This window comes from Lactuca saligna, chromosome 7 (genome assembly GCF_052625555.1).
Source record: "Lactuca saligna cultivar CGN05327 chromosome 7, ASM5262555v1, whole genome shotgun sequence".
Lineage (NCBI taxonomy): Eukaryota > Viridiplantae > Streptophyta > Magnoliopsida > Asterales > Asteraceae > Lactuca > Lactuca saligna.
The window spans coordinates 35,418,994-35,445,824 of NC_136423.1; the positions used below are offsets into that span (position 1 = coordinate 35,418,994).

The 26,831-nt window shown below is 31.5% G+C and overlaps 1 protein-coding gene and 1 long non-coding RNA gene across 3 annotated transcripts; one reads left to right on the forward strand and one right to left on the reverse strand.

Moving 5' to 3' along the window:
• The first annotated feature begins 4,072 nt into the window (after positions 1-4,072).
• On the forward strand, positions 4,073-5,688 carry LOC145004147 (uncharacterized). The gene is made up of 2 exons (XR_013662286.1): positions 4,073-4,359; positions 5,319-5,688. It is a non-coding gene; the product is annotated as an uncharacterized LOC145004147 (long non-coding RNA).
• A 94-nt stretch (positions 5,689-5,782) lies between these two features.
• On the reverse strand, positions 5,783-23,733 carry LOC145004146 (callose synthase 2-like). 2 transcript variants are annotated; one of them, XM_078963043.1, is made up of 43 exons: positions 23,531-23,733; positions 21,832-22,058; positions 19,766-19,866; positions 19,504-19,619; positions 19,298-19,391; positions 19,111-19,221; positions 18,515-18,631; positions 17,710-17,802; positions 17,523-17,614; positions 17,306-17,432; positions 17,060-17,197; positions 16,907-16,983; positions 16,441-16,513; positions 16,199-16,321; positions 16,008-16,125; positions 15,585-15,919; positions 14,889-14,941; positions 14,745-14,805; positions 14,289-14,370; positions 14,095-14,144; positions 13,917-14,003; positions 13,644-13,778; positions 13,469-13,560; positions 12,993-13,077; positions 12,700-12,860; positions 12,509-12,632; positions 12,326-12,423; positions 11,942-12,020; positions 11,702-11,853; positions 11,508-11,617; positions 11,318-11,443; positions 10,774-10,842; positions 10,453-10,642; positions 9,892-10,048; positions 9,478-9,597; positions 9,253-9,368; positions 9,053-9,136; positions 8,617-8,729; positions 8,187-8,416; positions 7,153-7,947; positions 7,000-7,050; positions 6,371-6,556; positions 5,783-6,274 (listed from the first exon to the last, which is right to left on the reverse strand). In XM_078963043.1, the coding sequence occupies exons 2-43, from the start codon at positions 22,022-22,024 to the stop codon at positions 6,023-6,025; spliced, it is 5,766 nt and encodes a 1,921-aa protein (XP_078819169.1). In that variant the 5' UTR covers positions 22,025-22,058; positions 23,531-23,733; the 3' UTR covers positions 5,783-6,022. The 2 variants fall into 2 exon arrangements, with proteins under 2 accessions (XP_078819169.1, XP_078819168.1); XM_078963042.1 differs by having other exon boundaries at positions 21,832-22,066.
• Positions 23,734-26,831: the final 3,098 nt, after the last annotated feature.

The window sequence follows — 26,831 nt, forward strand, 5'->3', positions numbered from 1 at the left end:
ACCCCATCCGTCCGATTTGTTTTCAATCTAACGGCCGTAGAGGAAAGCGGAAATGCGCGCTGACTTTTCCCTCCGCTTGTCGTCGCTAATGCCCTAGTGTCGCTGCTATTGCCCATCGCCGCTAATGATAAACGCAGATATCCTTCACAGATTACCTTTCTGCCATTTTTTCTTACCTTTCTCTCGTTTTTCTCTCTTACTTTCTTCAATATCGCAAATTTTTTCCAACATGGTGGACTAGGAATTTCTTATTGGACCGGTGCTAGCCCCTCCTTCCCCCAAGACAACCACAATACCAACACAGCCCCAAAAACCGGTGACATTTAGCCACATTCCGAAATAGCCCCAATCAAGGTCGAATTCCTCCTCTTTTTTATGATTTTTCTGTTTTGATGTTAATTTATATGATAAATTGTGAGTATTTTTCAATTTTGTTGAGTGGTGATGTTTGCATTTTGAGATATGAAGTGGTTATGCATTTTGTTGGATTGTATGCATTTTGTTGGATTTTGTTTTTTTTTTCAGATTTGTGGGAATTTTATTATGCATTTTATGTATGTTTTGAAATTTATGTTTAGATTACATTGGCTTAAAAATAAAAATTGACATGAATATATACATTTGTTGGATTGTAATTTATGTTTATACCACATTGCCTTAAAATGAAATTTAGATGTATATATTTGTATGAAATTTGATGAAATTGGAATATCCAAATTGGATGTATACATTTGACTTAATTGTATATTGGAATATGCAAATTGGATGAAATTGGAATATGCAAATTGTATGAAATTGGATGTATACATTTGGCTTAATTGTATGAAATTGTGTGAAATTGGATGAAATTGGAATATGCAAATTGGATGTATAAATTTGGCTTAATTAGGTTATTAATAGCAACTTACTTCTAGTAATGTATTGTATATGGTTTCAAAGTGCTTAATTTTGTTAGTGACTTAATGTTTGGCCAATGTAATAGCAATATACTTTTAGTGACTTAATGTTGGTCATTACAACTTTAGCTTTAATTAGGTTATTAATAGCAACGCACTTCTAGTAATTTTAATTTAATTATAGAATAAAATTAAATTAATTTAAAAAAAAACATTAAAAAAATAATAAATTAGTTGTAAAATCAACTTAAAGTAGTTTTAAAATCAAGTTAATGTTAAAATTAAAATAAAATAAAGTTAGTTTAATAAATTAAACTAATAACAAAAAAGAAAATATTAAATTAATTATAAAATCTAATTAATTTACCTTTAAAATCAAATTAAGTTACCTTTATAAAATCAAATTAAATCAATTATAAAACCAACTTAATAGCAACATACTTTTGGTGACTTAATGTTGGTCATTACAACTTTAGCTTTAATTAGGTTATTAATAGCAACGTACTTCTAGTAATATTAATTTAATTATAGAATAAAATTAAATTAATTTAAAAAACATTAAAAACATAATAAATTAATTGTAAAATCAACTTAAATTAGTTTTAAAATCAAATTAATGTTAATATTAAAATAAAATAAAATTAGTTTAATAAACTAAACTAATAACAAAAAAGAAAATATTAAATTAATTATAAGATACACCATAAAGCTTACATTTTTATGAATAAGAGGACCAAAAGAAGCCCAGATCTAACACCAAATCTTCTGGAGTAAGTCAAGAAGATCATCGATCACTCTAAGGACTCAAAAAGCATAAAATAACAACATAACTAGATCTAGCATCATGGATCATCAAGATGTGAGCTTTTTACCTCAAAAGCTTGCAAATGATGAGCTATCCCTGGATCTTCAAGCTCAATACCCCCTTCCAAATGGTCTTTTTTTTCTTCTTCTTCTTCTTCTCTTTCACAAATCACCAACAAACACTCTTTAAGGCTCAAAACTCACAAACACACACCAAGGTTTCAATTTCTAGACAAAGGAGGGTGGAGGGTGGCTAAACATGACAAAATAAGGCTATTACAAGGGTTAAATATAGTGCAAACCCTAAAAATTAGGGTTTCAGTCATGCCCACGTACGTCATGCGTACTCCAAGTATGCACTGCATATGTGGTTAAGACCCGCATCCTGAATTGAAATGGTTTGCCCAACCTACTCCAACTTTTCTAAAGTTGGCAATTTTGCCCCCTAAGGACCAATTCTGCAAAACATTAGCACACCAAGGCTCTAAACTTAAAAGTACTTTGAATCAAGTGTTACAACTTTAATTTTTCTATCTTAATTTTTCATGTATGAACTTCTTTTCCTTTAAATTTCTTATTCGTGTTAAAATATGGTCATTATGAAAGTAGATTGTCATTTTAGTTTTGGTCATTTATGCCCTTGAAAAATGAAAGTAAGTTGTCATTCCAGTTTTGGTCTTGTTTTAGTCATTTATGCTCTTGAGAAGTGAAATTAGGTTGGCATTCCAGTTTTGGTTGTGTATGCCCTTGACCAAAGCTCATCACAATGACTAGAGTGAAAGTAGGTTGTCCTTCCAGTTTTTCCCAACAGTCATAAGTATATGCATTTTTAAATTTAGTTATTCATGACAATGACCAAGTAATAAACAAAATAAGATTAAACCGCAAGTTGCAACAAAATTTGCAGTTAATTTGATCCAACTGCATTTGATATATATATATATACCCTTTTACTTGTTACAAGCAACACTACAAACAACATAAACATGACCACTACATAACATTTTAGACTACACATTTTCCTACTCATCTTAGCACGTTCTTTATTTATCTTCTCATGCTACATATTGAATTCACATTCCAAAATAATAATCCTTACTTCACAGGATCGTACTCCTACTTCATCTTCATTCTTCTCTTGATTGTTTCTTCATTATCAACCCATTGCCAAGATTTACATTTAATCTTTAGATTACTCTTAAAACAAACAATAGAAATTAGTGAAGAAAATCTTATTAGATAAAGATTGAAACCTACATACCAACGAATTAGAGCAAACCCTAAATTGTTTTCTAGGATTTTCTTTGGTCTGTGACATCCAAATTCAAAAGGGGTAGCCACAATCACATGCCTTTGCAACATCAAGTTTCAATTTTAACTTGGATTTGATCAATCTTAAGTTGGAGTTATGTGTATTTGAAGAGGAAGTCATGGGAGATGCGGGAGAAATCGAGCACCTTTATTGAAGATGAATGTGGTTGGATAAATTGTGCACTACATATATTACATATATAATTGAGACTAGACCTGGAAAACATTTCATGTCGTGCTAGGTTCGTGTCGTGTCAAGACATTAAACGGGTTGAAAGGACTTGACCCTAACCCGACTTGTTTAATTATCGTGTCGTGTCGTATCAACCTATTTATTTTTGTGTCGGGTTTCGGGTTAAGGTCTAGACCTTGTAAATATGTTGTGTCATGTCTGCTTGAAACATTTTAAAGGTTGGAAAGTAGGAGTTATGGATGCAAAAATGAAAAAGTGAAACATTGGAATTAGGAGATGGAATGAAAAACAAAAAAAAAATAGTATGTTTAGAAGGCAAAATGAAAAGAGTTGAAGATGGGGAGCAAATTGGATAAGTGGTGAGGATGAGTAAAATTAAGTAACTTTGAAATTTTGAATATTATTTCAAATTCTTGAGTTTGGCCCACTACAAGTCAATAACATATAATATATTTATAAAAATATGAAATTTTATAATAAATAATGTATAATTAAACGGATCATATTCGAGTCATCTTCGAGTTGAAAGTCTTGACTCTAACTCTACTCGTTTAATTATCGTGTCGTATCGTGTCAACCCATTTACATAAACGTGTTAAAATCTCTAACTCTAACCTACTAATTTCGTGTCAGGTTTGTATCGGATTTTCGTATCGTATCATGTTTTGTCAGATCTAAGTGAGATCCCCCTTGGCCACATATGCAACGGAACCGGGTAAACGATTTTAGAAGGCCTTAAGGATCAAATCAAATCAAAATAAATACTTTAATAATCATTTGGGTCTAAACTTTGCTTAATAATTGTGCGAGTGAAAAAATAAATAAATAAATAAAAATTCGTGTAGCACGTGTGTGAGTATGACTGTGAGTTATCGCATGATTTTACAATTGTAGAGTGAAAACCGATTTGGTAAGAATTAAACCACTAATTTTGAATAAAAACAAACCGAAGTGCTTCTCATTTCCCAAGTTGTGGTTGTTATGAATCTGGTCTTATTTGGATTTTGGGGAAGACAGATACAGAAAAAGAATGGCATCCGTTTTCCTCTCCTGCAATGCACGTCCTACTCATTCAATCAAACTAGGGTTTCATCAAATTCCCTGTTCCACAGCTGATTCTTCCTCACGCAATCTCCACCTATCTTCAATTTTCAGGTTCTTTACAATCCCTATTACCCTTTTCAATTTCATAATCAACTTATCGATGCTGCTCTCTTTTGAACTTCATTTGCAAATTAACTTCATTTAAAGTGCCCTAATTGTGTTTCGATAAGTTTCCCAATGCTGACAATGCACATCATTCCTTCGTATTTTCGTGGGATTTGGGAGTATACAATTCCAGCTTTAAAATTAGAATTAGAGCTTCCCTTGCTAACATCATAATCGATCCTGCCAAATCCTGTTCTATGAATCTTGAATTAGTAATGGTGCAAGTGCGAAATCATATGGCGAATTGAACTATTTGGGCGTCATTTCAAGTTTCAAATCTCAATTTCATGCTTCCAAATACTACCTATTGAATTTGATAGGCTAAAAATGAAAGAAAAAAACGCATTGCACTTCCATTTATCATTTCTTTCTATTGCCCCCCTTGAAATAGTGTTTGGGTATGCTTTTTCTTGAAGTTGTGATATCACTTTTCAAGATATTGAATGCTTAATGAATTCTAATCATATAAGTAATCTATAAATTAAACGTAAGTAAGGGTATGTAAGTAATTTTACTCTACTCTTTAGTAATGAGTTTTATTGATGTTAGTAAAAAACCCGATTATGTAATCATAAGTAGAAGCAAGTTATCAAAAATATGCTTGCTTGAAGTTGTAACCATCACTTTTGATGATGTTGAATGTTTGACAAAGTCTTATTATTAAGGAATTAAATGATAAAATAGTAGTGTTTGTATGATGCAATCGAAGGAATGGAATGGTAGATTCCACAGGAATGTAAAAAAACCCTAGTTATTTTTGTCCAATGGAATGGAATGAACAATTTCTGCAATTTATAAAGGAACATGGTTCTATCCATTTTGTAAATATTCAATCCTTATTCAGGGGTCTTTTTTTTAAACAGTATTTATTCAGACAAATTATTTTCATATACACTTGGCCACAGGTTCAAAAATGGTGCAAAATTGGTGACAAAAAGAAAGTTGCCTTTGCTACATGCATCAAACAAGTCTTCAGAAGAACCTATAGGGAAGACAGAAGCAATTACAAGTAATGACATTGGAAGTGCCCAAGGACCTCCTTTTCTTACTATTTTGGCTGGGATTGTCGTTTTTGCCCTCCTACTTTGGGTCGTAGGATCCCTTGTGTCGTGGGTTTTTGGTCTTTTCGGTTTGATTTTCTCAAAATAAATAACGTTTCATTTTATTCCCATCTGTAATGCAATTAAAAGTTAAACTCGGATTGTGTTTTAGCTTCTCTAGTTTGTAATTTGACCTTTTGTTGCAAGTTGTTATGAAGACTTTTAGTTCCACAAACACTTTGACCAATGTCCTAAATGCAACCCAAAGAATTTGCTTGAGCTTTTTGGACCAACTTTTAAAAACATTTAAACATATGATGCAAAATGACTTCCACTACCCTTAATATGAATAAATAGTAGTCAATGATCACAAAACACACCTAGAAAAAGTAAATAAAACTATACATCTTACTACCAAATGGTGATACATCTTCAACACTAATAATCAATTCACATTACTAGTTTATATAGATGTATGTTGATCCCAAGCTTGTGATAACATACATACATACATAAATTTATACATATATACATACGAATGGAAAATAGGTATGCTAAAGGACAAAAAGTCACTCCTTGATGCGAGATGATCTGTTTTTCTTTTGGCCACCACCAAGAATACGAGAGATTTGTAAACCTCTGCTAAATGCTTGGTTGAACAGCATTCGTGTCTGAAATTCAGACACGAATGGGAACCAAGCCAAAAATGCAACTGGAGTGAATAAAAGCAAACCCATTATTATCTCATAATATTGTGCTAACGTTCTAACAGATGACCAGAATCCAGTTTGTTTCAAAAATGGCTTTAACGCTTGTGCAATCTACACAACAAACCAATGTTAATTAAAACCAATTATCTATTTTTTTTTCCCATAAAAAATAGCATGTGTTAAATATGTATTAAAGGGACGACTCACCAGAAGCATTCCCCAACCCGTAGGCATTAAGGCGAGGACGCATACAATTATATCCTTTATTGACATATGAGGTTGTGCTATTATGGTAATTAGTATAGAAAAAAAAGTTATAGCGATTAATCCCTTGATCAATCGGAATGCAAGTTGATAGTCATTACTAAGAGATTTTCTACAGTATGCCATTCCCTGAAAATATAGAAAATAATGAATTAATTTAATAAGCACATAAAAATTACCATGTGTGTAAAGAAAATCGGTTTCAGAATATCTATTTCATTGTCCCTCAAAGGGACACACTAAGATACACACATATATATGCATCAGACAGACTGAGATTGATGTCAATGGGATAAAAACTGTAATTTTTCCTTCCAACAAGATAGGACACATATGTTCTATAAAGGAGTGCATTTGTGGTTTAAGAACCTTTTTTTGTTGGACATGACATCAAAGGAGAAGTTATATAAAAAGTTGTACATTCGGGTATTTGGCATGCAATCTACTAGGACTTTGATTAATGTGAATGAGAAAAAAATTATAAATTTTTTTTTGTATACCCAAAAAAGAAAAAGGTATCTATTTGGACTTTAATAATTAGAAATTATTATACTACATGTTAGTTAGATCACCTTCATTACGAGAAGTCCTGCGAAGATTACAAGCCACGAAATTCCATAAACCTGCAAAACAACAAGTGAACATCACAAATTTTAATTAATGTTTTATATCCAAAAAATAATAATAATAATAATCAAATGCAAGTTCATAAACACAAAAAATACCAGAAAACTTTTGCTCTTTGTGATGTTGAGATGATACACAAGTCCAAACTGATAAATAAAAAATCGAACAGCCAACAAAATCTCTATAACAATACCCTTTACCCCCGAACATGCAAGATGATCTTGCTCTTTCTCCCACCATGATTCCCAACTTTTATCACCGGAAACACCGATTCCACCACGATTACTTATCCACTTACACCAATCCGACCAATCATCAACAATCTTCTGCCACTCAAACCCTGAAGGATTGAAAAGAAACGGAGCAAAAAGCCATGTCCCCACCATAAACCACATCGAAACTGTAATCAACATATACGCAACTGAACTTGTATACGATTCTCCAAATATCTCATACACAACAAGCAAGATCAAAAGCTCGATTCCTTTTACAAAGTGGCTACGAGAATATAGCCGATAGTTCTCGGAAAATTTAGCGTGAAAAACTACAAATCCACGGCCGGTGGGGCGGTATTGAGCGCCGCCGTGAAGCAAAGTGCGACCGTAGTAATGGGTTTTTGTTCCGAGAGAGAATGTGAAGAAAACCGAAGCTAATTGGAGTTGCATGAGGACAAAATCGATTAATGCGCTTCGGAATCCTCTTTCGAGTCCAATTTCCATTATCATTGGGAGTGCCATGAGGAATCCGATTTGAACGAAAGATTGAGATGCGAGAGCTACGTGAAGGGGTTTGTTTCTTGCAATTGCTTTATTTGTGTTTAGTTCTCTTTCAAGTCCACTTAGTACGAGGTAGAGGCGACCATAGAGAAATACGTATACAATAAGCACAGTCAGCTGCCACGTAAGATTGATGGGTATATATTAGATGTATTCCAAAAGTACGTAGTTGTATAAATAGAATCGTGTATACATAATATTCATCAATAGTGAAAGGAGTAGAGAAGAAAGATAAATAGGTAAAAGGTAGTGAAGTAGAATCCGATATTAAATGTATATTTGTTGTGAACATATTAAGCCTATTAAGTAGAAAAGAAAATCATGTTTAAAAAATAATTGAGAAAAATATTTATTACCAATGTGTTGAAGTAGAATCCGATAGTGGTGAAATAACATGAGAGCATACGAAAGAAATCAAAACGGTGTCCAAGTCTGTATATATCACGACTCATTGTTTGTTCACCGTTTCCTTGTGCTATTTTTGCCTCGAATAAAGAGATCTGGTTGAGGCCCACATCTCTTCCTTTACCAACTTGTATGTATTCATGATGAGTCACATTTCCTCCACGTAGTGTGGAATTGAAACCTGCCAGCAATTCGGGAAAATGTCAAACACAAAACATTTGTTGAAAGTTGGTCCGGAAACCTTCGTTAGGGAAGTTTCCTTTCCAAAAAAAACATTAAAGGGAGTAGTTTTACTAGGACCCACAAAGGTGATATTCTAAAATAAGCATGTTGGGACCACTAATTATGATGAAGTAGATAAAAGGAAAAAAAAATATATGCCTGCAAATATGTCTTCGCTCAGATTGATGATTTTTGAAGCTTTGCTGATACCTCCTCTGGTTAAGTGAAATAGTCTTTCGAACACATCAGGATGCCCATAGTGAAATCTAACCCTACAAATATGTATGAAATGGTAAAAATAGCAACTACTTTCAGTAATTTGTTTTTTTACAACTTTATACTTTCATTTCTTCCATTTACAACACTGTACTCTTGAAAAATCTATCTAATTATAGCAATGTAAACAAATAAAAAACACTTTTCACCATTATAATTGACTAGATTTTTCAAAGTACAATACTTTAATAAGACTTTTTTTTTGAAAGTGCAATGATGTAATAAATTTCAGAAAATAAATTATGAAAACCACATGAAACTTGAAGCATATCAAATTAAATTTGTACATCAATACTATAAAATAAATCTTGCAACTTACTTCAATGGATTAGCCAATAACCGTTGTCCAATTGTAACAAAACTCGTCTCCTGGTTTGACATGAACCACGCAAGAGAAGATACACTAATCATAAACAAAAAATTAAATAAAAAAAGTCATTAATCACAAAATAGAGTAACACATATAATAAATGATTAAAAACATTACATGGTACAAAAGAAATAGAAATGCATATTTACCTTCCAGTGAATATATGCTCTCTAAGTCCAAGTATGGTTGGAGTTCTAACTCCATGTTTGATAAGAAACTCTTGAAGTAAATTCCTCATTTTAAAGGCTTCTTCCATGTAGTTGTCCTATTCATAATATAATAATTAAATAATTTTATTCAAGGGTAAATCTCTAAAAAAGTTAGGACTCAAGACTTTCTCTATTAAGATGTTCTTTATGTATTAAGTCAAATACCTGGTTCATGTCTATTGTCTGTAGACCTTCTCCACGTGTGAAAATGATGGCATGATTTTGGTTCTCTGGTTTTCCCTCACCAAGTATGGCTGCTCCTGGAAGTTTTATACGATATATAACCTGAATAACAAAAATGGTATATTTACATTAATGAACCTTCATGATATACATATGTTTCGATTAGTATATTTTCAAAATATGTAGTAGTCTTTGTTATATTGTTATTTCTTGCATTTAGCCATAAAATGATGCTAGTAGAAGTCTCAACTAGTTTCCTTGAAAACTTATGAGTTGTGTAGAAGTTGATAGAGTCTTTGGTCAACCTTCTTTACGGTTGTCACATTGAGCTCAAATAGGTGAAAAAATATATTCCAAAATTGATTGATTTAAGTCTACAAATATTGAAATTTGTACCTGATCTAAGCTCTGAAATTGGTTAGAGGCATCAGCAGACTTTGGTACAGCTTTCACAAGAACTGAATAATAAGAAACTTTGGTAACCACATTTTCTAATTCATCAATGCTAGTTTCTTCCACCTCATCAATATAGGCAACTCTAAGAGAAGGATACCTGCCTCAAAAACATATAGATTTCCCAACATTAGTTAGAAAATTAGAGAAACACTTCATGGATGAAAGTAAAATTGTTTAAATACTAGAAAGAGCAACCTACTTCCATTGTATTGTTTACTACAACATCCTACTTTCATTTATTACAATCACATCATTGTACTTTGAAAAAACTATCCATTTATAACATTTAAGCAATTTTCATTGCTATAATTAGGTAGATTTTTTACAAGTATGATGTCTGATACAAAAAAGTTTGAAAGTATATTACTCTAATCGGGTGATTTCTCAAAATGCATTTTGATATGAAAAAAGAATGTTTTAATAGAAACAAAAATGAAAGTAGGATGCTATAACACACAAATAAATTAAAATATTTCTTGAATACAAGTGCTCAAGTCGTACGTTGTCATAAGCCTTAAAATGTCATGAGCACGAGCATCGCCTGATCTTTTGTGGATTCCATATTGCTGAGATGAGATGACATATGTGAATTTCATATCTGCAACTGCTCGACATTGTGCTAGTGTTGATCTTTCATTCCTTAAATATTCTTCCGTGTTAGATTCAGCAGGATTGTAACCTTTCATTAACTCTGCAACAATCATCAATAGTTATGTATGTATGCATGCATGCATACATGCAGTATGTAGTATGTATGTATGTATGTATGTATGCACTAAATCATCAAATAAATGAAAATATGTTGTTGTTGATTGTATATACCATCATCATTTGCCATGTCAATGAAAGCTTGAAGTTCCAATGCTTGCCGATAGTACATCATGCCTCGTACTAATTTAAGTTCAAAGAAGAACAAAATTATGATCAGAATATTGAAATGAAGAACAAAAGGTTGATTTAAGTTTTATCATCATCATCATTTGAGTTTTCCTCTTCCATTCTCTTTTTACTAATGGGCTAGATGCAAGAAATTACAATTTATTTTCATTTATTTGTATATTATATCATTCTACTTTCATTTCTTTCTATCAAAGTAATATGCTTTCAATATTTTCTTATTAAGACATTGTACTTGAATTTTTTTTTTACCTTAATCATAGTATAGGACATTATACTATGAAAAATCTACCCAATTATAGAAATGACAACTGCTTTGCAATTGAATGACATTAGATAATTAGGTACATTTTTCAACGTAAAATGTTGTAACAATAAGAAATGAAATTAAGATGCTATAGTAAACAAATTAATACAAATAGATTGCCATTTCTTGCATCTAATCGTTTACATATGTACACCCAATTACCAGTCTTAGTAAGTGTTTGGCCTCTATATGAAGCCCAAAGGCGCAACAATTCTTCTGAATCTAAATCTCCTTTCATTTCTTCTTCATTGCTATATTCCACCCTCTCTAGAAAGTTGTTCCACTCATCTGAAAATTATTTGCTAAACTTAGTATCATGAAACATACAGCTTTAGAAAGAAAAATAACTGACCTGGAAATATTTTTTGCAAGTAGAAAAGAATGGAAACTCCATCTTCATTAGGCTTTTCCAAGGCATCCATAGAGAAAAGAACATCCTCATTATAATAAGGAGTCAAAACCCTAACATAAAATCGAATTTATCGTAAAGTCAACTTATCTTCAAAATGCGAGAAATAATAACATATTTTCATAGAGAAAACTTACGAGAAAGATATCATATTTCGAACTTCGGGTGCCTTAGGCATATCCATAAACAATGAATTTGAGAAGAAAGAGATACGCCTTCTGGCTTCTAAGTTTGATGGAACATCCATTGCAGATTCTTTTTCTGTAAGCAACAAATGAAGCCTTCTGATCTGTGGTTTAGTGGAAATTACAACTTCAGTTCATTATACCATAGGGGAATTTTTGTAATTTAGTGTATAAAGAGTAGAAGCTTTTTACTTTCTCTTTCCAAGCTTTTGTCTCTCTTGTAACCGGAAAATTTAGATCTGCGAAATACTTATGGCTTGACTCTACCATGCTACATGTCAAAAGCAAAAGAAAGTTAGTTAGTAATGTTTTATTATTGAGTTTAATGCAAGAAATAGCCTAATACAATGCTATAGTTGGATAGGTATTTTAAAGTAATGTCCTAATACAATGCTATAATTGGGTAGATTTGCAAAGTAGAATAGATTAATAAGAAAACAATTGAAAGTATGATGTTGTAATTGAAAAAAAAATTGAAAGTCGGATGCTAAAATGTATAAATAAATGAAAGTATGTTATTATTACTTGCATTTAGCCCAACAATATCCGAAGAGACATTATATCCATTTCATTTACCTAGATAATGGCTCATCCAAGATGTCTATGTTTACCACCTCCAGCATGTTAAGTAGCACAATGACAATCTCGTCCTTGTCAGTTGCTTCATTTTCTTTCTAAAACCAAAAAAAATACTAGTATTTAATATTAAAACCTTATAAGAGAAGACATAAAAAAACAAACAAAGAGATCATATTTGACCAGATATTCAATAAGCCGAATGAAATGATTAGTGAGGCTAGGCAGGTAACTCATATCCAACACACTTAGTAGATCTCCCTCCTTAATGTGATGATCAACTTTTTCAAAAATCTCCTTCATAATACTGCAAAAACACAGACCATGTCAATTAACAAATAGATCATATCATATTAAAAAAATACATTACTTACGCCTTGTCAATTTCCCCTTCAACAAGAAAATTTAAAATATTTTGGGTTGAAACATAGCATTCCTGAACAGCACAAAGCATATAATTGTCTGCATTTAGCCTCTTTTGCAGTAATCGGTCATTTCCATTGCTGTCTTTTGCCATGTCCAAGGCTATTGGAAGCTATAAAATCATTGTTGAATAGTCAATATATATATATATATATATATATATATATATATATATATATATATATATATATATATATATATATATATATATATATGAAAGAAAGTGTTGCAGGAAGTAATGAACCTTGCTAGCAAGTAAAAATGGTGGCCACCGAATAAGATTCAAGTCAAAATCAGCCCAACATGGCATAAGTAAAAGGTCCATTTCCCTGATAACATAAAAATTCAAGCACATATCAGTGATAAGTAAGGAGGACATTTTTGTCTTTTGCATAGATATGAGCTCTCGACTCTTTGTTCCATCTTTTTTGTGTGGGACAAGCTTTATTGTAATTGATTCTTTTCTTTTCTTCTCTTGTTTTAGAATTTAGAAAAGTAAGTTAAATCTTTGGAAAGTGTACACGTAATCGGGGGATTGGATTAACAGATTTATCTATGTAATCGTAATAATTTATCATATAGTGGATTTTTTTTTCTCTTTGGAGGCATGTGGTTTTTCTTTGGTTTTGGAGTTTTCCACGTATATATCAATTTTCTCTATTATTTTACAATTGGCTAGTTGTTGGAAATATTTGAAACCGTTTTCCAAACATAAAATACCTGTTGCTTATCAAATCTTCTTCTCTGAAACTTGTAATGATTTTATTCCACATATGAGCAAACCTTATTGTCTCCTCTTTATTGGTTGGTTCCTAAAATAAACACAATTAAAAAAAAATATTTGTAAACCATCAACCACCCAAATAGGTATAAAAAAATATAAAAGAAATTTAACCTTAGTCATTCTATGGGATGGAGTAACTGTGAGCCTATGCTCAATCATTTGGCTATTTTCTTTTGGAATTAAGCATTCATTGAAAGCAACTGGCATTGACCGAAACCGACTTCTCAACATCCTTAAAGTTCGAATCTAAAGAAGTAGAAATTCAAAAAAACACAATATATATATATATATATATATATATATATATATATATATATATATATATATATATATATATAATCAAAGTAAGTAAAATTTTAGATAAATGCAAATTCGAGCACTAACCTCTCCAAGACGTCGAAATGCACCATAAATTCCACCAAATATTGTGGAAAAGATGGCATACCATATTTGAGTATCCATAAAATAGACCTATAAAGATTTTAAAAAATGACATTATATATAGCATGTTTTGGAGGCAAAGGAAAATTAATAGGATATGAATAATATAAAAATAACATACAAGAATGATAGGAGCCCATAACGTAATCACAACGCCAATATTGCTGTTAGCTGAAAAGAAGAATGACAATTTGTAACATTTTTTATTCTTATTATACAAATAGCGTTATGGATTATATATATATATATATATATATATATATATATATATATATATATATATATATATATATATAGGTCCTTAATCATGATTACCTTGAGGGAAGAATTCATGCCATTCATAACGTCTAATGTGAAGTCGCATAATTGCTTTTGTTGGACCCACTAGAGGCTTTATCTGGAATATGTATATAATTACTTATTCTTAGGGACAAATTCAAGAAAGAGCAACTTACGTGCATCTATTTGTTTATTATAGCATTGTACTATAATTTCTTATTATTACAACTTACAAAATTGTGCTTCCAGTTCTTTATGCTTATGAAGGCATTATATTTGAAGATATATACCTAATTATGATGTTGTTCTTTGTGTTTCTTATTAAAACATATTATACTTTGAAAAATCTAGCAAATTATAGTTGAATAAATTGTTTTGTATTTGGGTGACATTTGCTATAACTAGATAGATTTTTCAAAGTAAGATGTTGTAATAGGAAGAAATGAAAGTACAATGTTGTAATAAGAAAAATATAAGGGATAAGAAAGGCACCTCTAAGTAGTAACTGAAAGCTAACTTTGAAGCTATAAGGAGAACCCAGAATATAGTGTACCTAGAAGAAAAGAAAAAAAAACATAAAGCATGGTACAAGTAATTTTAGCAATCTATACATGCGATTAGAATATGTAAGCATACTTGATAAGGGAGACATGATCTTCATGCATTCCCCTCCCAACATAAAGCGAAAGCTGCAAAATTTGATGAGATGTTATGGGTATTTGTTTTTGACATAATGCAGAAAGAACGACTTAATAGAGAAAGTCAGAAAAATGAGGTTTTCCCCCATTAAGTCCTATATTTTAACAACTTTTCCTTTATTTATCTTTTTCCTTTCAATTCCCCAGTGTGCCATACTTTTCTAAGATCTTTTTGGGCTAAATGCAAGAAATAGTAACAGACTTATATTTATTTGTGTATTATAGCATCCTACTTTAAGTTCTATCTATGACTACATTGTACTTTCGTTTTTATTTTATTAAGCATTGTAATCTAAAATAACCTGCCCAATTATAGTATTGTACTTTAAATTACTTTTCTTATTAGGACATTGTACATAAAAAAGCTACCGAATTATAGCAGTGAGAATTGTTTGTTTTTTGGATGATATTGCTATAAATAGGTAGGCTTTTCAAAATACAATGTTGTAATAGGAAGAAATGAAAGTATGATGTTAGAATAAACAAATAATGAAAGTACATTATTATCTTTTGTGGAGAACAGTTAATGGGGAAAAAAAACAAGACCTTAGTCACAAAAATAAAAATAAAAACAGCAAGGAATTAGTAACAAATAAAATAAAAGTGACATAAGTTGTAGGAAGATTTTCCGTACCTGAGACCACCACATCACAAACCTCACAATCTTATAGTCTGATTTCTCTAGATTCCTTCGTATAAAGGGTAGAAGGAATAAAATTCCAGAAAGGATATTTGGAAATAGATAAATAACAACTGCTATGATGAACATAGAAGGTGAACTTTCTCCATTTCCAAACCAATTCTTAATAGTTTCTTCAAATCCAGATGGATTTTTCCAACTATATGAATATGTTATAGGTAAAATCACCACCCAAGCTCCTGCAGTCAGAGCTTTCAAAATATATCGAAGCTTCACATGAAATGACATGTAGAATCTTGCATTCCACATTATAAATACATCAATGACAGCTGGCAAAATGAGGTGGCAAAAATTAGATTATATCGCCACATAAGCAGTGTACGCAAATTGTAGGTATATATGTATGTGTATGTTTACCATGTGCAAGTTTCAATATTGCTGCAGTTATGAAAATGCTTAATACTTTCTTGAACACAACCCCATCGAAGATAGAATTTAGTTCACCAGATCCGTTCCATGCTATAATAATCATTGCCTTGTATTAAAAAAAATAGTTAATAAATTAGTAGATTAATTAATTACAAGATAATTAATAATTAACTAATTACCTGTAAAGACAAAATGAAAAAACTCCACATTCTATCGAAGCTCCTAAAGATATGCCAAAATGAATCTATCTCAACAAAGTTGATTTTTCCCATCCAATGATCACTTGTATCGGGTTTTTTCTCCTGAAATAATTAATATATATATTGTAAATAAACAAAATTGATAGAATCTTGGTTATTTATTATTATTATTGATATAGTAAGCATAATATGTAGGGCTAAAATGTAAATTTAGTGCTTACATCATCATCAAGCCGACAAAAGAAATCAGATTTGTCACGCATTGGCCATCCTAGACGAAAACAGTCAACTGACCTACAACATTATCCCAATGAACATATGAAATTTATATATGTATTATAGTATCTTACTTTAATTTCTTTCTAAAACAACATTTTATGATTGTGACTTAATTTTTTTTTCTTATTAAGGCATTGTATATTGAAAAAATACACGATTAGAGCAATGTACTTCATGATTTGAAAAAAAAAAAAAAAAAAAAACTCAATTATAGCATTAAATTGCTTTAAATTTGAATGATATTGGTATAGTTGTGTGGATTTTTCAAAGTATAATATTGTAATTGAAGGAAAAGAAAGTAGGATGCTATAATCAACAAATTAATCAAAGTAGTCGCTATTTCTTGCAATTAATCCTATATTCAATTGAATTTATCATTGAATAAAGAATGAATAGATAGCATGATACCAGAAGTATTCATTTAGATCATCATAGTTTCTCCATTGAGAATGTTTTGTCTTTCCCCTTTTGCATTTTCTAGCTTCCTGTACATGACAATAATTAAAAACGTACGCATATAAACTATTAACTTTGAAAGAAAAAGTTGAAAACTCTCCATACTTGTGCTATTGTATCATAAATAGGAGTCACTACTTTCTTCAAAAATGCCTCTTTTTCACCACCATATGCAGGTTTAATATTCTCACCATTCAAAGGACTAACACTACCGGCCAGAATAGCATATACTTCAAATGCCATCTTTGTAAACAAAGAAAACATTGAACATTTAATTGTTTATGTGTTTGTATTCTTGTAACATGTAAAGGAAATACATAAAATTGAAAAAAAAAAAAATATGATGCATACGTGATGATAGATATAGCAAAGGCATTCTGGCATAAATCTCAAGTTTGCAGCTTCACCCCATATGAGAAGATATAGACCCATGTACAATAATTTTCTTTGTTGCACTTCTTGTTGAACATTTGGCAACCTATAAATGTAGGATAATGGTCACATAGTACTTGTAAAAAGATTGAATCTTGTGAAATGAGTGACGACTAAATATCGAAAAAAAACTCACCAAAGACTACTTTTGCGACCCAGATATTTGCACCACTTTTTGTAATTCTTAAAAAGTTTCTTCATAACTTCGGTAAGCGCACAATCATCCAGCTTTTTGGAAGAAAAAAATGAGTCAATGTCATAAACAAAAGATATGTACAAAAATGTGTATAATGTTTTGCTGCACGTAAAGATTATAATAATACCTTAGTATGTTGGTCAGGATTTGGGAACTGGCGAATGTGAACATTTGCAAGCAACAAGATTAAATGCTCTCTCTGATTTGAGACATTATCTTTCTGTGAGTCAACACAAGTCAAACTAAGAATCATCATAATTTATAATTTGTGATTCTATTCATACACCCATATTACTAAATGTACACCCTTGTTTAATTTTTTTTAATATTTATTTATAGGGTATCATGATTAAATTACAAAATGGTCCTTTAGTAATGTTGTTGTTTGCAATTTTGGTCCCAAGATGTTTTGTTTTGCAATTTTGGTCCTTACTTTTATGTTTCTCTTTCGATTTTGGTCCTTTTTTGCTCAAGGAGTTGAATTCCATCTAAACATTGCACGGGCTTTACACAAGAGGGTAAATGGGTCTTTGTTCTTTTGCTCTCCTCTCCCCTAACACATTAGCTTCCACTCGTTTGAATTTTTTTTAGGATTATACTTTCATACATGATCCCTATATTTCTGTTAAAAAAATTTCCCACCCATCATTGTTTCCTAAAATGTTTTTTTTTTGGATTAGGGTAATTGTCAATGAAGTACATGCAGAAGAGACTACCTATGAAAACATAACAATAACGTAATGTGTGAGAGAGAGAGAGACAGAGAGAGAGAATGAAAAAATACCAATTTGCCCTCTTGTGCAAGGCATGTCCAGCATTTAACGGATGGAATTTAAAAACGTGTGGAAAAAGGGACCAAAATTGCAAGAAATAGAAATACTCTTGGACCATTTTTGTAATTTAATGTAAACTATATGATCCAAATAAACCACCTGAAAACCAAACATAGCTTGTAGCCAATCAAGAATGTCTTCATTTACTTTCTTCTTGTAGCCTTTCGGCCATGGAAGTCCCCTGGTACTACGCAGTGCAGTAACAGAAGCTTGAATCTACAAATGGAACAATTAAAGCATGAATAAACTAAATGAGAAAAGCTCAAAAAAAAAATACCCAACTTATTATCCCTCAATGTACAAAAAAAAAACAATTATGTTATTTTTGCATCCACTAAAACCATTATATTTTGTGATTTTGATTCAATTAATGTTTCACAATCAGATAACGCAAGAAAACTTGTATAACCTACGTGGAACCAAATAATTACATGACATTATTAATTTCTAGAAACTGTAATTACTATTCCTCATAAGCTTAATAATTTTTATCAATTTGCTCATGTACTTATTCTAGTTATACTTGAGTTATGCTACCGGTTTTCTTGTGATATTCGGCTGTGAATCATTATTTAATAAAAATCAGAAAATATAATGGTCTTAATAGACACGTAAATACCATAATGGTTTTTTGAGCATTTCTCTAAATAAATATACCATGATAAATTACAATTCTTAAAAAATCTGGAACTAACCTCTGGATATCTCATTATAGCTTGATTCGAACTATCGGGATCAAGTGGAAGTATATTATAAGGAACATACATCTCAGTCTTCTCAACAATCTTAGTGTGAGCTTCCAAAATCTACACACAGAAGCAATAATTATTCAAATTCATCAAGTAAAATTCTATAAAGGGAAGAGAAAAATCCAGTATTTACCTCATCTGCCACCTCAACAGACTCTGTGAAGTTAACAGCCTTTAAAACCTCAAACAGCACAGCAGCAGTCTGATAAGCTTTTGTAAGGCGAGTACTGATGAAACGAGTAAATTTCTCAAATCAGAAAATAAATAATGCAAATTGAAAGAAAGACACATATCACAAAAAGAGATTAAAATTATTAATGTTGTTGTTATTATAATAACCGGTCAGCTTTTTCGGCCTTCATGGCTTGAATGTATTTCATGAAGTAATGTTGATAATAACTTTGCATTTCACGTGCATCACTCTGTGGTCGTCCTTCTAATGTGGTTTTTTCTTCCTGAAAAGATTAGAAATACTTTATCATGTTTTTTATAACATTATTATATGATAAGCATGCTAAAAAAATAAGAGTTTAAATATACTGAAATGAACATATTGCACAAATTACGGAAGTTGTTAGATGGAAAATAAACAAACACATACCCTTTGTAGACGTTGAAGTAGAGCAGTTTTGAACTGGCGAACACCACGTCCACTTGATTTTGGATCTAGATTGTGTGCTTTCTCAAAGGCATAGAACCGACCTAAGTGCATACAATAAGGTTTTTTCTCATTTCATTTATGCATGCAAACCAAGCTTACATTAAGGTTGCGTTTATTACATAGGATAGGAGTGGATGTAACTGAACAAGCTTTCTAAGGCAATTTCCGATGATCTGAATGAGGAGGGCATTCACGTCTTTTGTACAGATAAAAGATCAAGAGTGGGCCCTTTGTCCCACCTTATTGGTGATTTTTGTCCCATTGACATCAGTCTCAACCCAATGTATTGAAGTTAAGTTCATTGGACTTGGACTTGGACTAAAACCAAGACCAGTGTCAATAGAACAAAAATGACAATTTTTGCTTCGCCCAAAAATACGAGACATGTACTCGCTCTCAATTTCTCTTTGGGATATCGTAAAAAAAGCCTTAGAAAGTTTCTTCAATCCAATCATGTCTTGTCTCATATAAAAATTGTGCCTTATGAAATTCTAGTATCATTATTATTTACTATGTAACCACTTATAAACCGTTCATGTGCCTTTGTTTGGTATCCACTATTTCATAAAATCAAATTTTCATTCACTATTATAATTGAAATTAAAGTAAGTTACAAAATTTTGTTCTTTCCTACCACAAAACATTATATGATATGGTCCCTACATTATATAAGGGTTCTACTTTACTTATCCCTCATAACCCCCTTTACACATAAATATACTTCACCCAGCCCTTTTTTTTAACTAAAGGGGTACGTAAAGTGATCCCATTATTATATTATTGTTATGTTATTTTCGTCCCTAAAATTTCATCTCTCCCAGCTGGTTGATTAATGAAAGTGACAATTTATCTTCTCCTTATAACCTAATTCCAAAACCAGTTTCAACAACAAAAAAATAAAACCCATAAGGGTCAAACTTGCAGTTAAAACAACATTAAATCAATCACAACCAAGAAAGCAAACCGGTGAGAGAGAATATTTTGTAGACCCATTTGAGTGGGTAAAGAAGAAGAGCCACGCCTAAATCCGGCAGTAGCCATGGTTGTCGGGTTGGTATATGGAGCATCCGACAAGGAGAAGTAGTTTGAATGTTGATCCGGACCCATAGGGACTATTTAATTGGCTCATTACAAAAAATTATGAAGTGTATTTTTTGTTGATGTGTTATTTATTTCTTCTATTATCTTATATTAAATTGAGAAACTTGGACTAAATATAAAAATATCTCTAACTAGAGGGCATTTAAAAACCCAATATTTTAATTGTATGTATTTGATAGTAAGATGTATTAATAAGATGATAAAAGTTTAACAGAAAGTAAACAAGGAATCAATGAATCAAGACCGTGTATATATTTATCTTATTTACAATGGACACACACATGTTTTAGATTATAAAAAACAAAAATCATTTTGTTTTTTTTTTTTCTGCTTTTTTCTTCTAGATATTTTTTTATCAAAAAGATTGAATATATCGAAATTCATAAAATTCTAGCAATTATTAACCGACATTTATACATACCTCAAACTTTTAATTCATATTCGCATTGTGAATTTGAACCATATCATATACAAATATCATACATCGGCGATCAATTTAGTCTACATGATTGATTATTTACATATGAATATATATATATATATATATATATATATATATATATATGTGTGTGTGTGTGTGAGATCGTTAATGTAGATATATCAAACTTAGATGTGAATTCGAATAAATATTTATATTTACATGTGAATCTGACTAACTTTACATGTGAATATAAGTAAATTCATTTGATATTATTAATATTTTTACATTTTGATCATACACAAATAAAGTTTACTGGGATTTACAAATAAATTTATTCAAATTCACATGCGAATGGTATGTTGAGAAAGCATGTACAATGTTCACTTTCATTTATTAGTTCCCTGGATTCACAAATGAATTTACCATTCTAATTATTTAGTGTTGGAAATTTAAAATAACCACTATAAACAGGTTTGAGACTTACATAAGTAGGCAACTCTTGAATTTGTAGGTTCAACTTCATTAGCAACACGAAGAATAGGTGCAATTTGAACAAGAGATGAAGGCACCACCTCGCTATCCATCATAGGTTCAATACTCGAACTACCACCAATTGATTGAGTATGTAGTAGCCGAGTAGGCGGTTGCTCATTAGACCTTCTCCGATTATTGGCCATTGTTTCTCTTGGACCTTCTTACAGAGACTAGTTTCTGTTCACCTTTTGATATATTATATGAAGATAAAATTTAAAAAAAAAAAAAATCATTGCCAAATAGCAATAGACCACAAAAAAAATGTATCATATATATAGTGTTTGGTATTGATATCGTCGAAGAATGAACGAAATGGTTCATTCAATATTTCGATTGGAACAAAAAGGAGGTTTTTGCCGGATGGATAGACCATTCTTGAAACTTAAAAGCATCATTCTCTCCATTTTGTTAATTTTCATTCAAAGACTAGGTAGGGATATTTTTTCCAATCCATCACAAAAGTGTTTGGAAATTTATTTTTATGTATGTAAATTTTCAGGTTCAAATCTCATTGGCTTAAACTTTTAGATGGTATGATATTCAAAAAAAAGTTATTAAAATTGTATTATGTATGTATCTAAAAGTATAATTTTTATTATAACTAATTTATATTTTAACGAGTTTTTATTATCCTTAAGTGAGATTAATATGAATGAGATAAAAATTGCAATTTTTATCCCATCTAAAAAGGTTGAACAAAAACTCAGCTTTTATCTAATCAAAAGGCGTGTTATCCTCATCATCATTAAAATATGTCTAGAAAGCTTGTCCATGCTAATCTCATATATTCTACATTTTGACATATTTTACTTTTACAAAAAAAAATGTCAAATTGCCAATGAATTGTTACTTTCAATGGAATTTGTGAAATTAAGTGAAATGAAACAGCTTGATATTGGTTAGACAATAAATATTTGGCAGCTAGCAACTTTTTACACTTCGAGTCTCAGCCTTTGATGGTTTGAAATAAGTTTATATCCAATAAATAGTAAGGTATGTATTATCATTGGTTTGTATAGTATCTTACTTTTATTTCATCTTATTACAAGAATTTATTTTGAGAAGTCAATCCAATAGCTGTAATCCTATCCAAGTACAAAATAGTTTCACTCATATTATAATTTGGTGGATTTTTTAAAGTGTAGTATAAAAATAACTAAAAGTATAATGCTAAAATGAGGTATTTTTTAAAAAAGAAGCTTTAATAAACAATTTGGAAGTTTATTAAAAAAGAAGCTTTAAGAAACAATTTGGAAGTTTACTTTTATGCTATAATACATCGTAAATCAAAGTCCATTATCATTTCTTGCATGAAGCCCAAAAAACAACGAGACAACTTTATATAGTTGAATCACTTTCCGAAAGCAAGTAGACTTGACAAAGTTAACTAGCATTTTATAAAAGAAAACCATCAGCCATCTTTCAGTTCTCAGAAAACTGGAAATTTGTAAGCTGTTCGATCAACAAACCAAATCCATTAATCATATTTGTGTGAAACCCCTCGAAAATTCATTCAAAATTTCATCAGAAAACTGGAAAATTTATTGATCAAAAAACCCTTGTGTGGAGGAACTTACAGGATTAAAAACAGCTAAACATAGCAACTAAATTACAAGATCATTCAAAATAGAAGAGGATGTTGAACTTACCAGATAAATGAAGCTCAAAGTTTCATACAAAAGTAGCTTTTATCATCACATTGAACGATTCAGTACTAGTCACAAAAAAGATTCATCATGCGGAAAGCTTTCTGCTGAAAAGAGAAACACTTGCAAGAGAACACATATATATACACAGTGTGTGTGTGTGTGTGTGAGAGAGAGAGAGAGAGAGAGAGAGAGAGAGAGAGAGAGAGAGAGAGAGAGAGAGAGATGCATTACCTAACTCGCCTTAATCAACAAGAAAACGCGGGCAACAACACAAATAATTGACCACTAAAATATGAATATTTGCGGTTTAGGCTTCATATTTTCAGGAATGTTCAAATTAGTACCCTGGCCATAAGAAGATGAATCCATGAAATTAACACTGATGTGCAATGGTTGTTAAGACTCGAATCATTCACACTTTCTCCAAGTATAACACCCCAAACAAATTAACTAGGGGTGAGCTAGTACGGAACCAAAACAAACCGGTATCAAACTGAAAGTACTTCAACCAAAATGACACAAAAGTAAGAATCAAATATTGAACCAAAGCATATGTTTCGGCATTCATTTGGTACCGATACCGATACCAAATCGGCTCGGTATCATCGGTATTTTTGTTCACCCTAAAACAAACTGTTTTACACTAATATGGATATATTATGATTTTTTTTTCTTTTTTTGCAGTAGTACGAGTAGTCTCTTTACTCATTTTTCGAAAATCGAATCATATTTTTTACATGCAGAAATTCAAATAAATTTGATAATAATATTTAAAAGCTTTCCATTTTAATTTTATGGGATTATTTGTATTGTTTAAAGATTTTACCGGTTCTTTTTGAAACGAGGGGTTTTATTAGAAACAAAGCTCTAGCTATAAGCCCGAGCAATATATATATATATATATATATATATATATATATATATATATATATATATATATATATATATATATATATATATATATATATATATATAATCGGGGATAACACATCTAATTGTCCTGGTGCATCTTGCACTTTTATCGTCCGTTACAAATCCATAAAAAAAAAAAAAATAAAAAAAAATAAAAAAAAAGACACATAATATCATCAAATAACTCGTCTTTCCTTTGTTTGTGGTAAAAAATAGGTTCAAATGTTTTTGATAATTATTGTGTTTATGAATACACCAATCAAAAACTAATAAAATATTAAATAATTTTTTATATCAATAAGGTATTTTAGAGATTTTGTATTCTCAATTGATGGAAACGTTTAATTGAACTCCTATAATTAAGGAAAGAAAATAAATATTTGATCTAATCTCTCTCATATATATGTCTTCTATCCCTTTTTAGCAGGAACATAACGTCTTCTACCCCTTATATGATGTTATCTTCTAGAGCTTCATTGTTACACCCTCATCTTCTTCTCTTGTAAATCGTTTTCTTCAAATCTATAACATCCCAAAAATACTAAGTAAAACCTTTTGTTCTAAATCCACCAAAATCATCAATCATTCATCTCAAATCCTCAAAGTATGTCAAAATAGAATATAGTTATCAGAGTACAATCCCAAAATTGTAGAATGCTGGACACAGGTGGATGCGTTGTGATCAGGTCGGGCCCTTCCCTTTCAAACTGGAAGTACCTGAAACATAAACTTAATCCGTAAACACAAAGCTTAATGGGTTCCCCAAAATACCACAAAACATACAAGCAACGGCCCCGCCCACTGGGTATAATGGGTATCGCCCTAACTCGCATAACGGGCTCCACCCAATGAGTATGACGGGCTTCGGCCTAACTGTAACGCATGGATTCGTTAGGTAAAACCATTGCATTAAACTCCTTTTACATTTGGACTAGACCATAGTACGTTAGGCGTACACAAGGTATGCATGACATACTCTCATGCGTGCACGGATTAGGGGTGTACCCTACATATGTTGGGCGTACCCAAGTGTACGCGGGCCATGGGAAAACCCTAATTTTTAGGGTTTGCACCCTATTTAAACACATTAAGCCCTTCACCCTCTTTACCTTATCATCCCCCATTGCATTTTGTGATAATCTCGAAACCCTAGCCACCTTGAAGAGCATTCTTAAGCTTAATAGGAGTTTTGGGTGTTCCTTTGGCGATCTTGAAGAAGAAGGAGGCTTGAGGAGAAGCAAAGGACAAGAAGAAGCTTGTAGATCCAGAAGTTGTGCATCATTTCTATCCTATTAGAGGTATAAAGTATGAAACTTGCTCATTCTAATTCTAGATCTAAGTTTAAGGAAGAACTTAGCATCTTTTGGTCTTATAACTTGGTATTTTGGAGTATGGGCTACTCCAAACCATTTGAGTTGTCCTTTTGGACTCTTAGGGGTGCACGAAGTCATAAAAATCATATCTTGGCGGTTAGAACTCAACCATGCATGAGTTGGTGACCACGTAAAGGAGATAGAAGGCTTAATCCATGGTTTGAGTCCAATTAAGTCTTGCATAGGCATAAAGTTTGAAACTTTATGGCTTAAGATGCTTTTATGAGCTTGGATTTGAATTTTTGACGTTAAAGCTTAATGGGTTAAGACATTGGAACATTTTTTGGGCTGACTGATCAATATGGTGGGGGTAGTCATGGTTATGTTGTGCGTAATGGGCCAGTGCCTCGATTCTGAATGAACATCATATGTCAGGCGTACGAGCCATGTATGCTACGCATACATAGTTTGTGGGCTTAAGGGATTTTAGGCTCAAGTTTTGTTGGGCTTTTTTCCTTGTTTAGGATTAGGCCTCAATCCTTTCTATAGTAGCATGATATTTATGGGCTTTAGGCCATTTTGGAGCTATTGGGCCCATAATGGGCCTTAGGGTCTTTTAGTTGGGCTTAGAATGCCTTTTTGGACTAGTTTGAATTTGGACCTTGGTGGAGTAGGCCCAATAAGGAAAGGGTTAAGCAATCATTTGCCTTTAAAGTCAAGATTTGGGGTTTAGACCTTCGGGTTTCATTATTGACCTACTTTCTAATTAGAGTTTTATACTTGTGATTTAGAGAGAGGATTTCCCAAGTCAGTTGCTTGAGTGTGATTTGATATCTTTAATCTGAGGTGAGTTTCCTTCACCGTATTCGTGGTTCAAAGGCACCAATGTCGGCCCACTCGATTATGCTTGTTGTATGATGATTGTCTTTGTGATAATTATTCGTTATGTCTGTATTTGCTCGATGTCTTGTGAACCTTTTATTATGATATTATGTGGTAGGGGTAGGGGTGAAATTGACCTGATATTGGTTAGAAGAGGCTGAAGGGGTTGAAATATGCCAAATACCAGTTGAAAG

Excerpts from the sequence above, each read along its gene's own strand:
- LOC145004146 (XM_078963043.1), bottom strand. The coding sequence starts at position 22,024 with ATGGCCAATAATCGGAGAAGGTCTAATGAGCAACCGCCTACTCGGCTA. Across the intron at positions 14,371-14,744 it reads CTTTCAGTTACTACTTAGAG|ATAAAGCCTCTAGTGGGTCC; the intron begins GTGCCTTTCTTA and ends TACATATTCCAG. Across the intron at positions 8,730-9,052 it reads TTATTGGCTAATCCATTGAA|GGTTAGATTTCACTATGGGC; the intron begins GTAAGTTGCAAG and ends ACATATTTGTAG.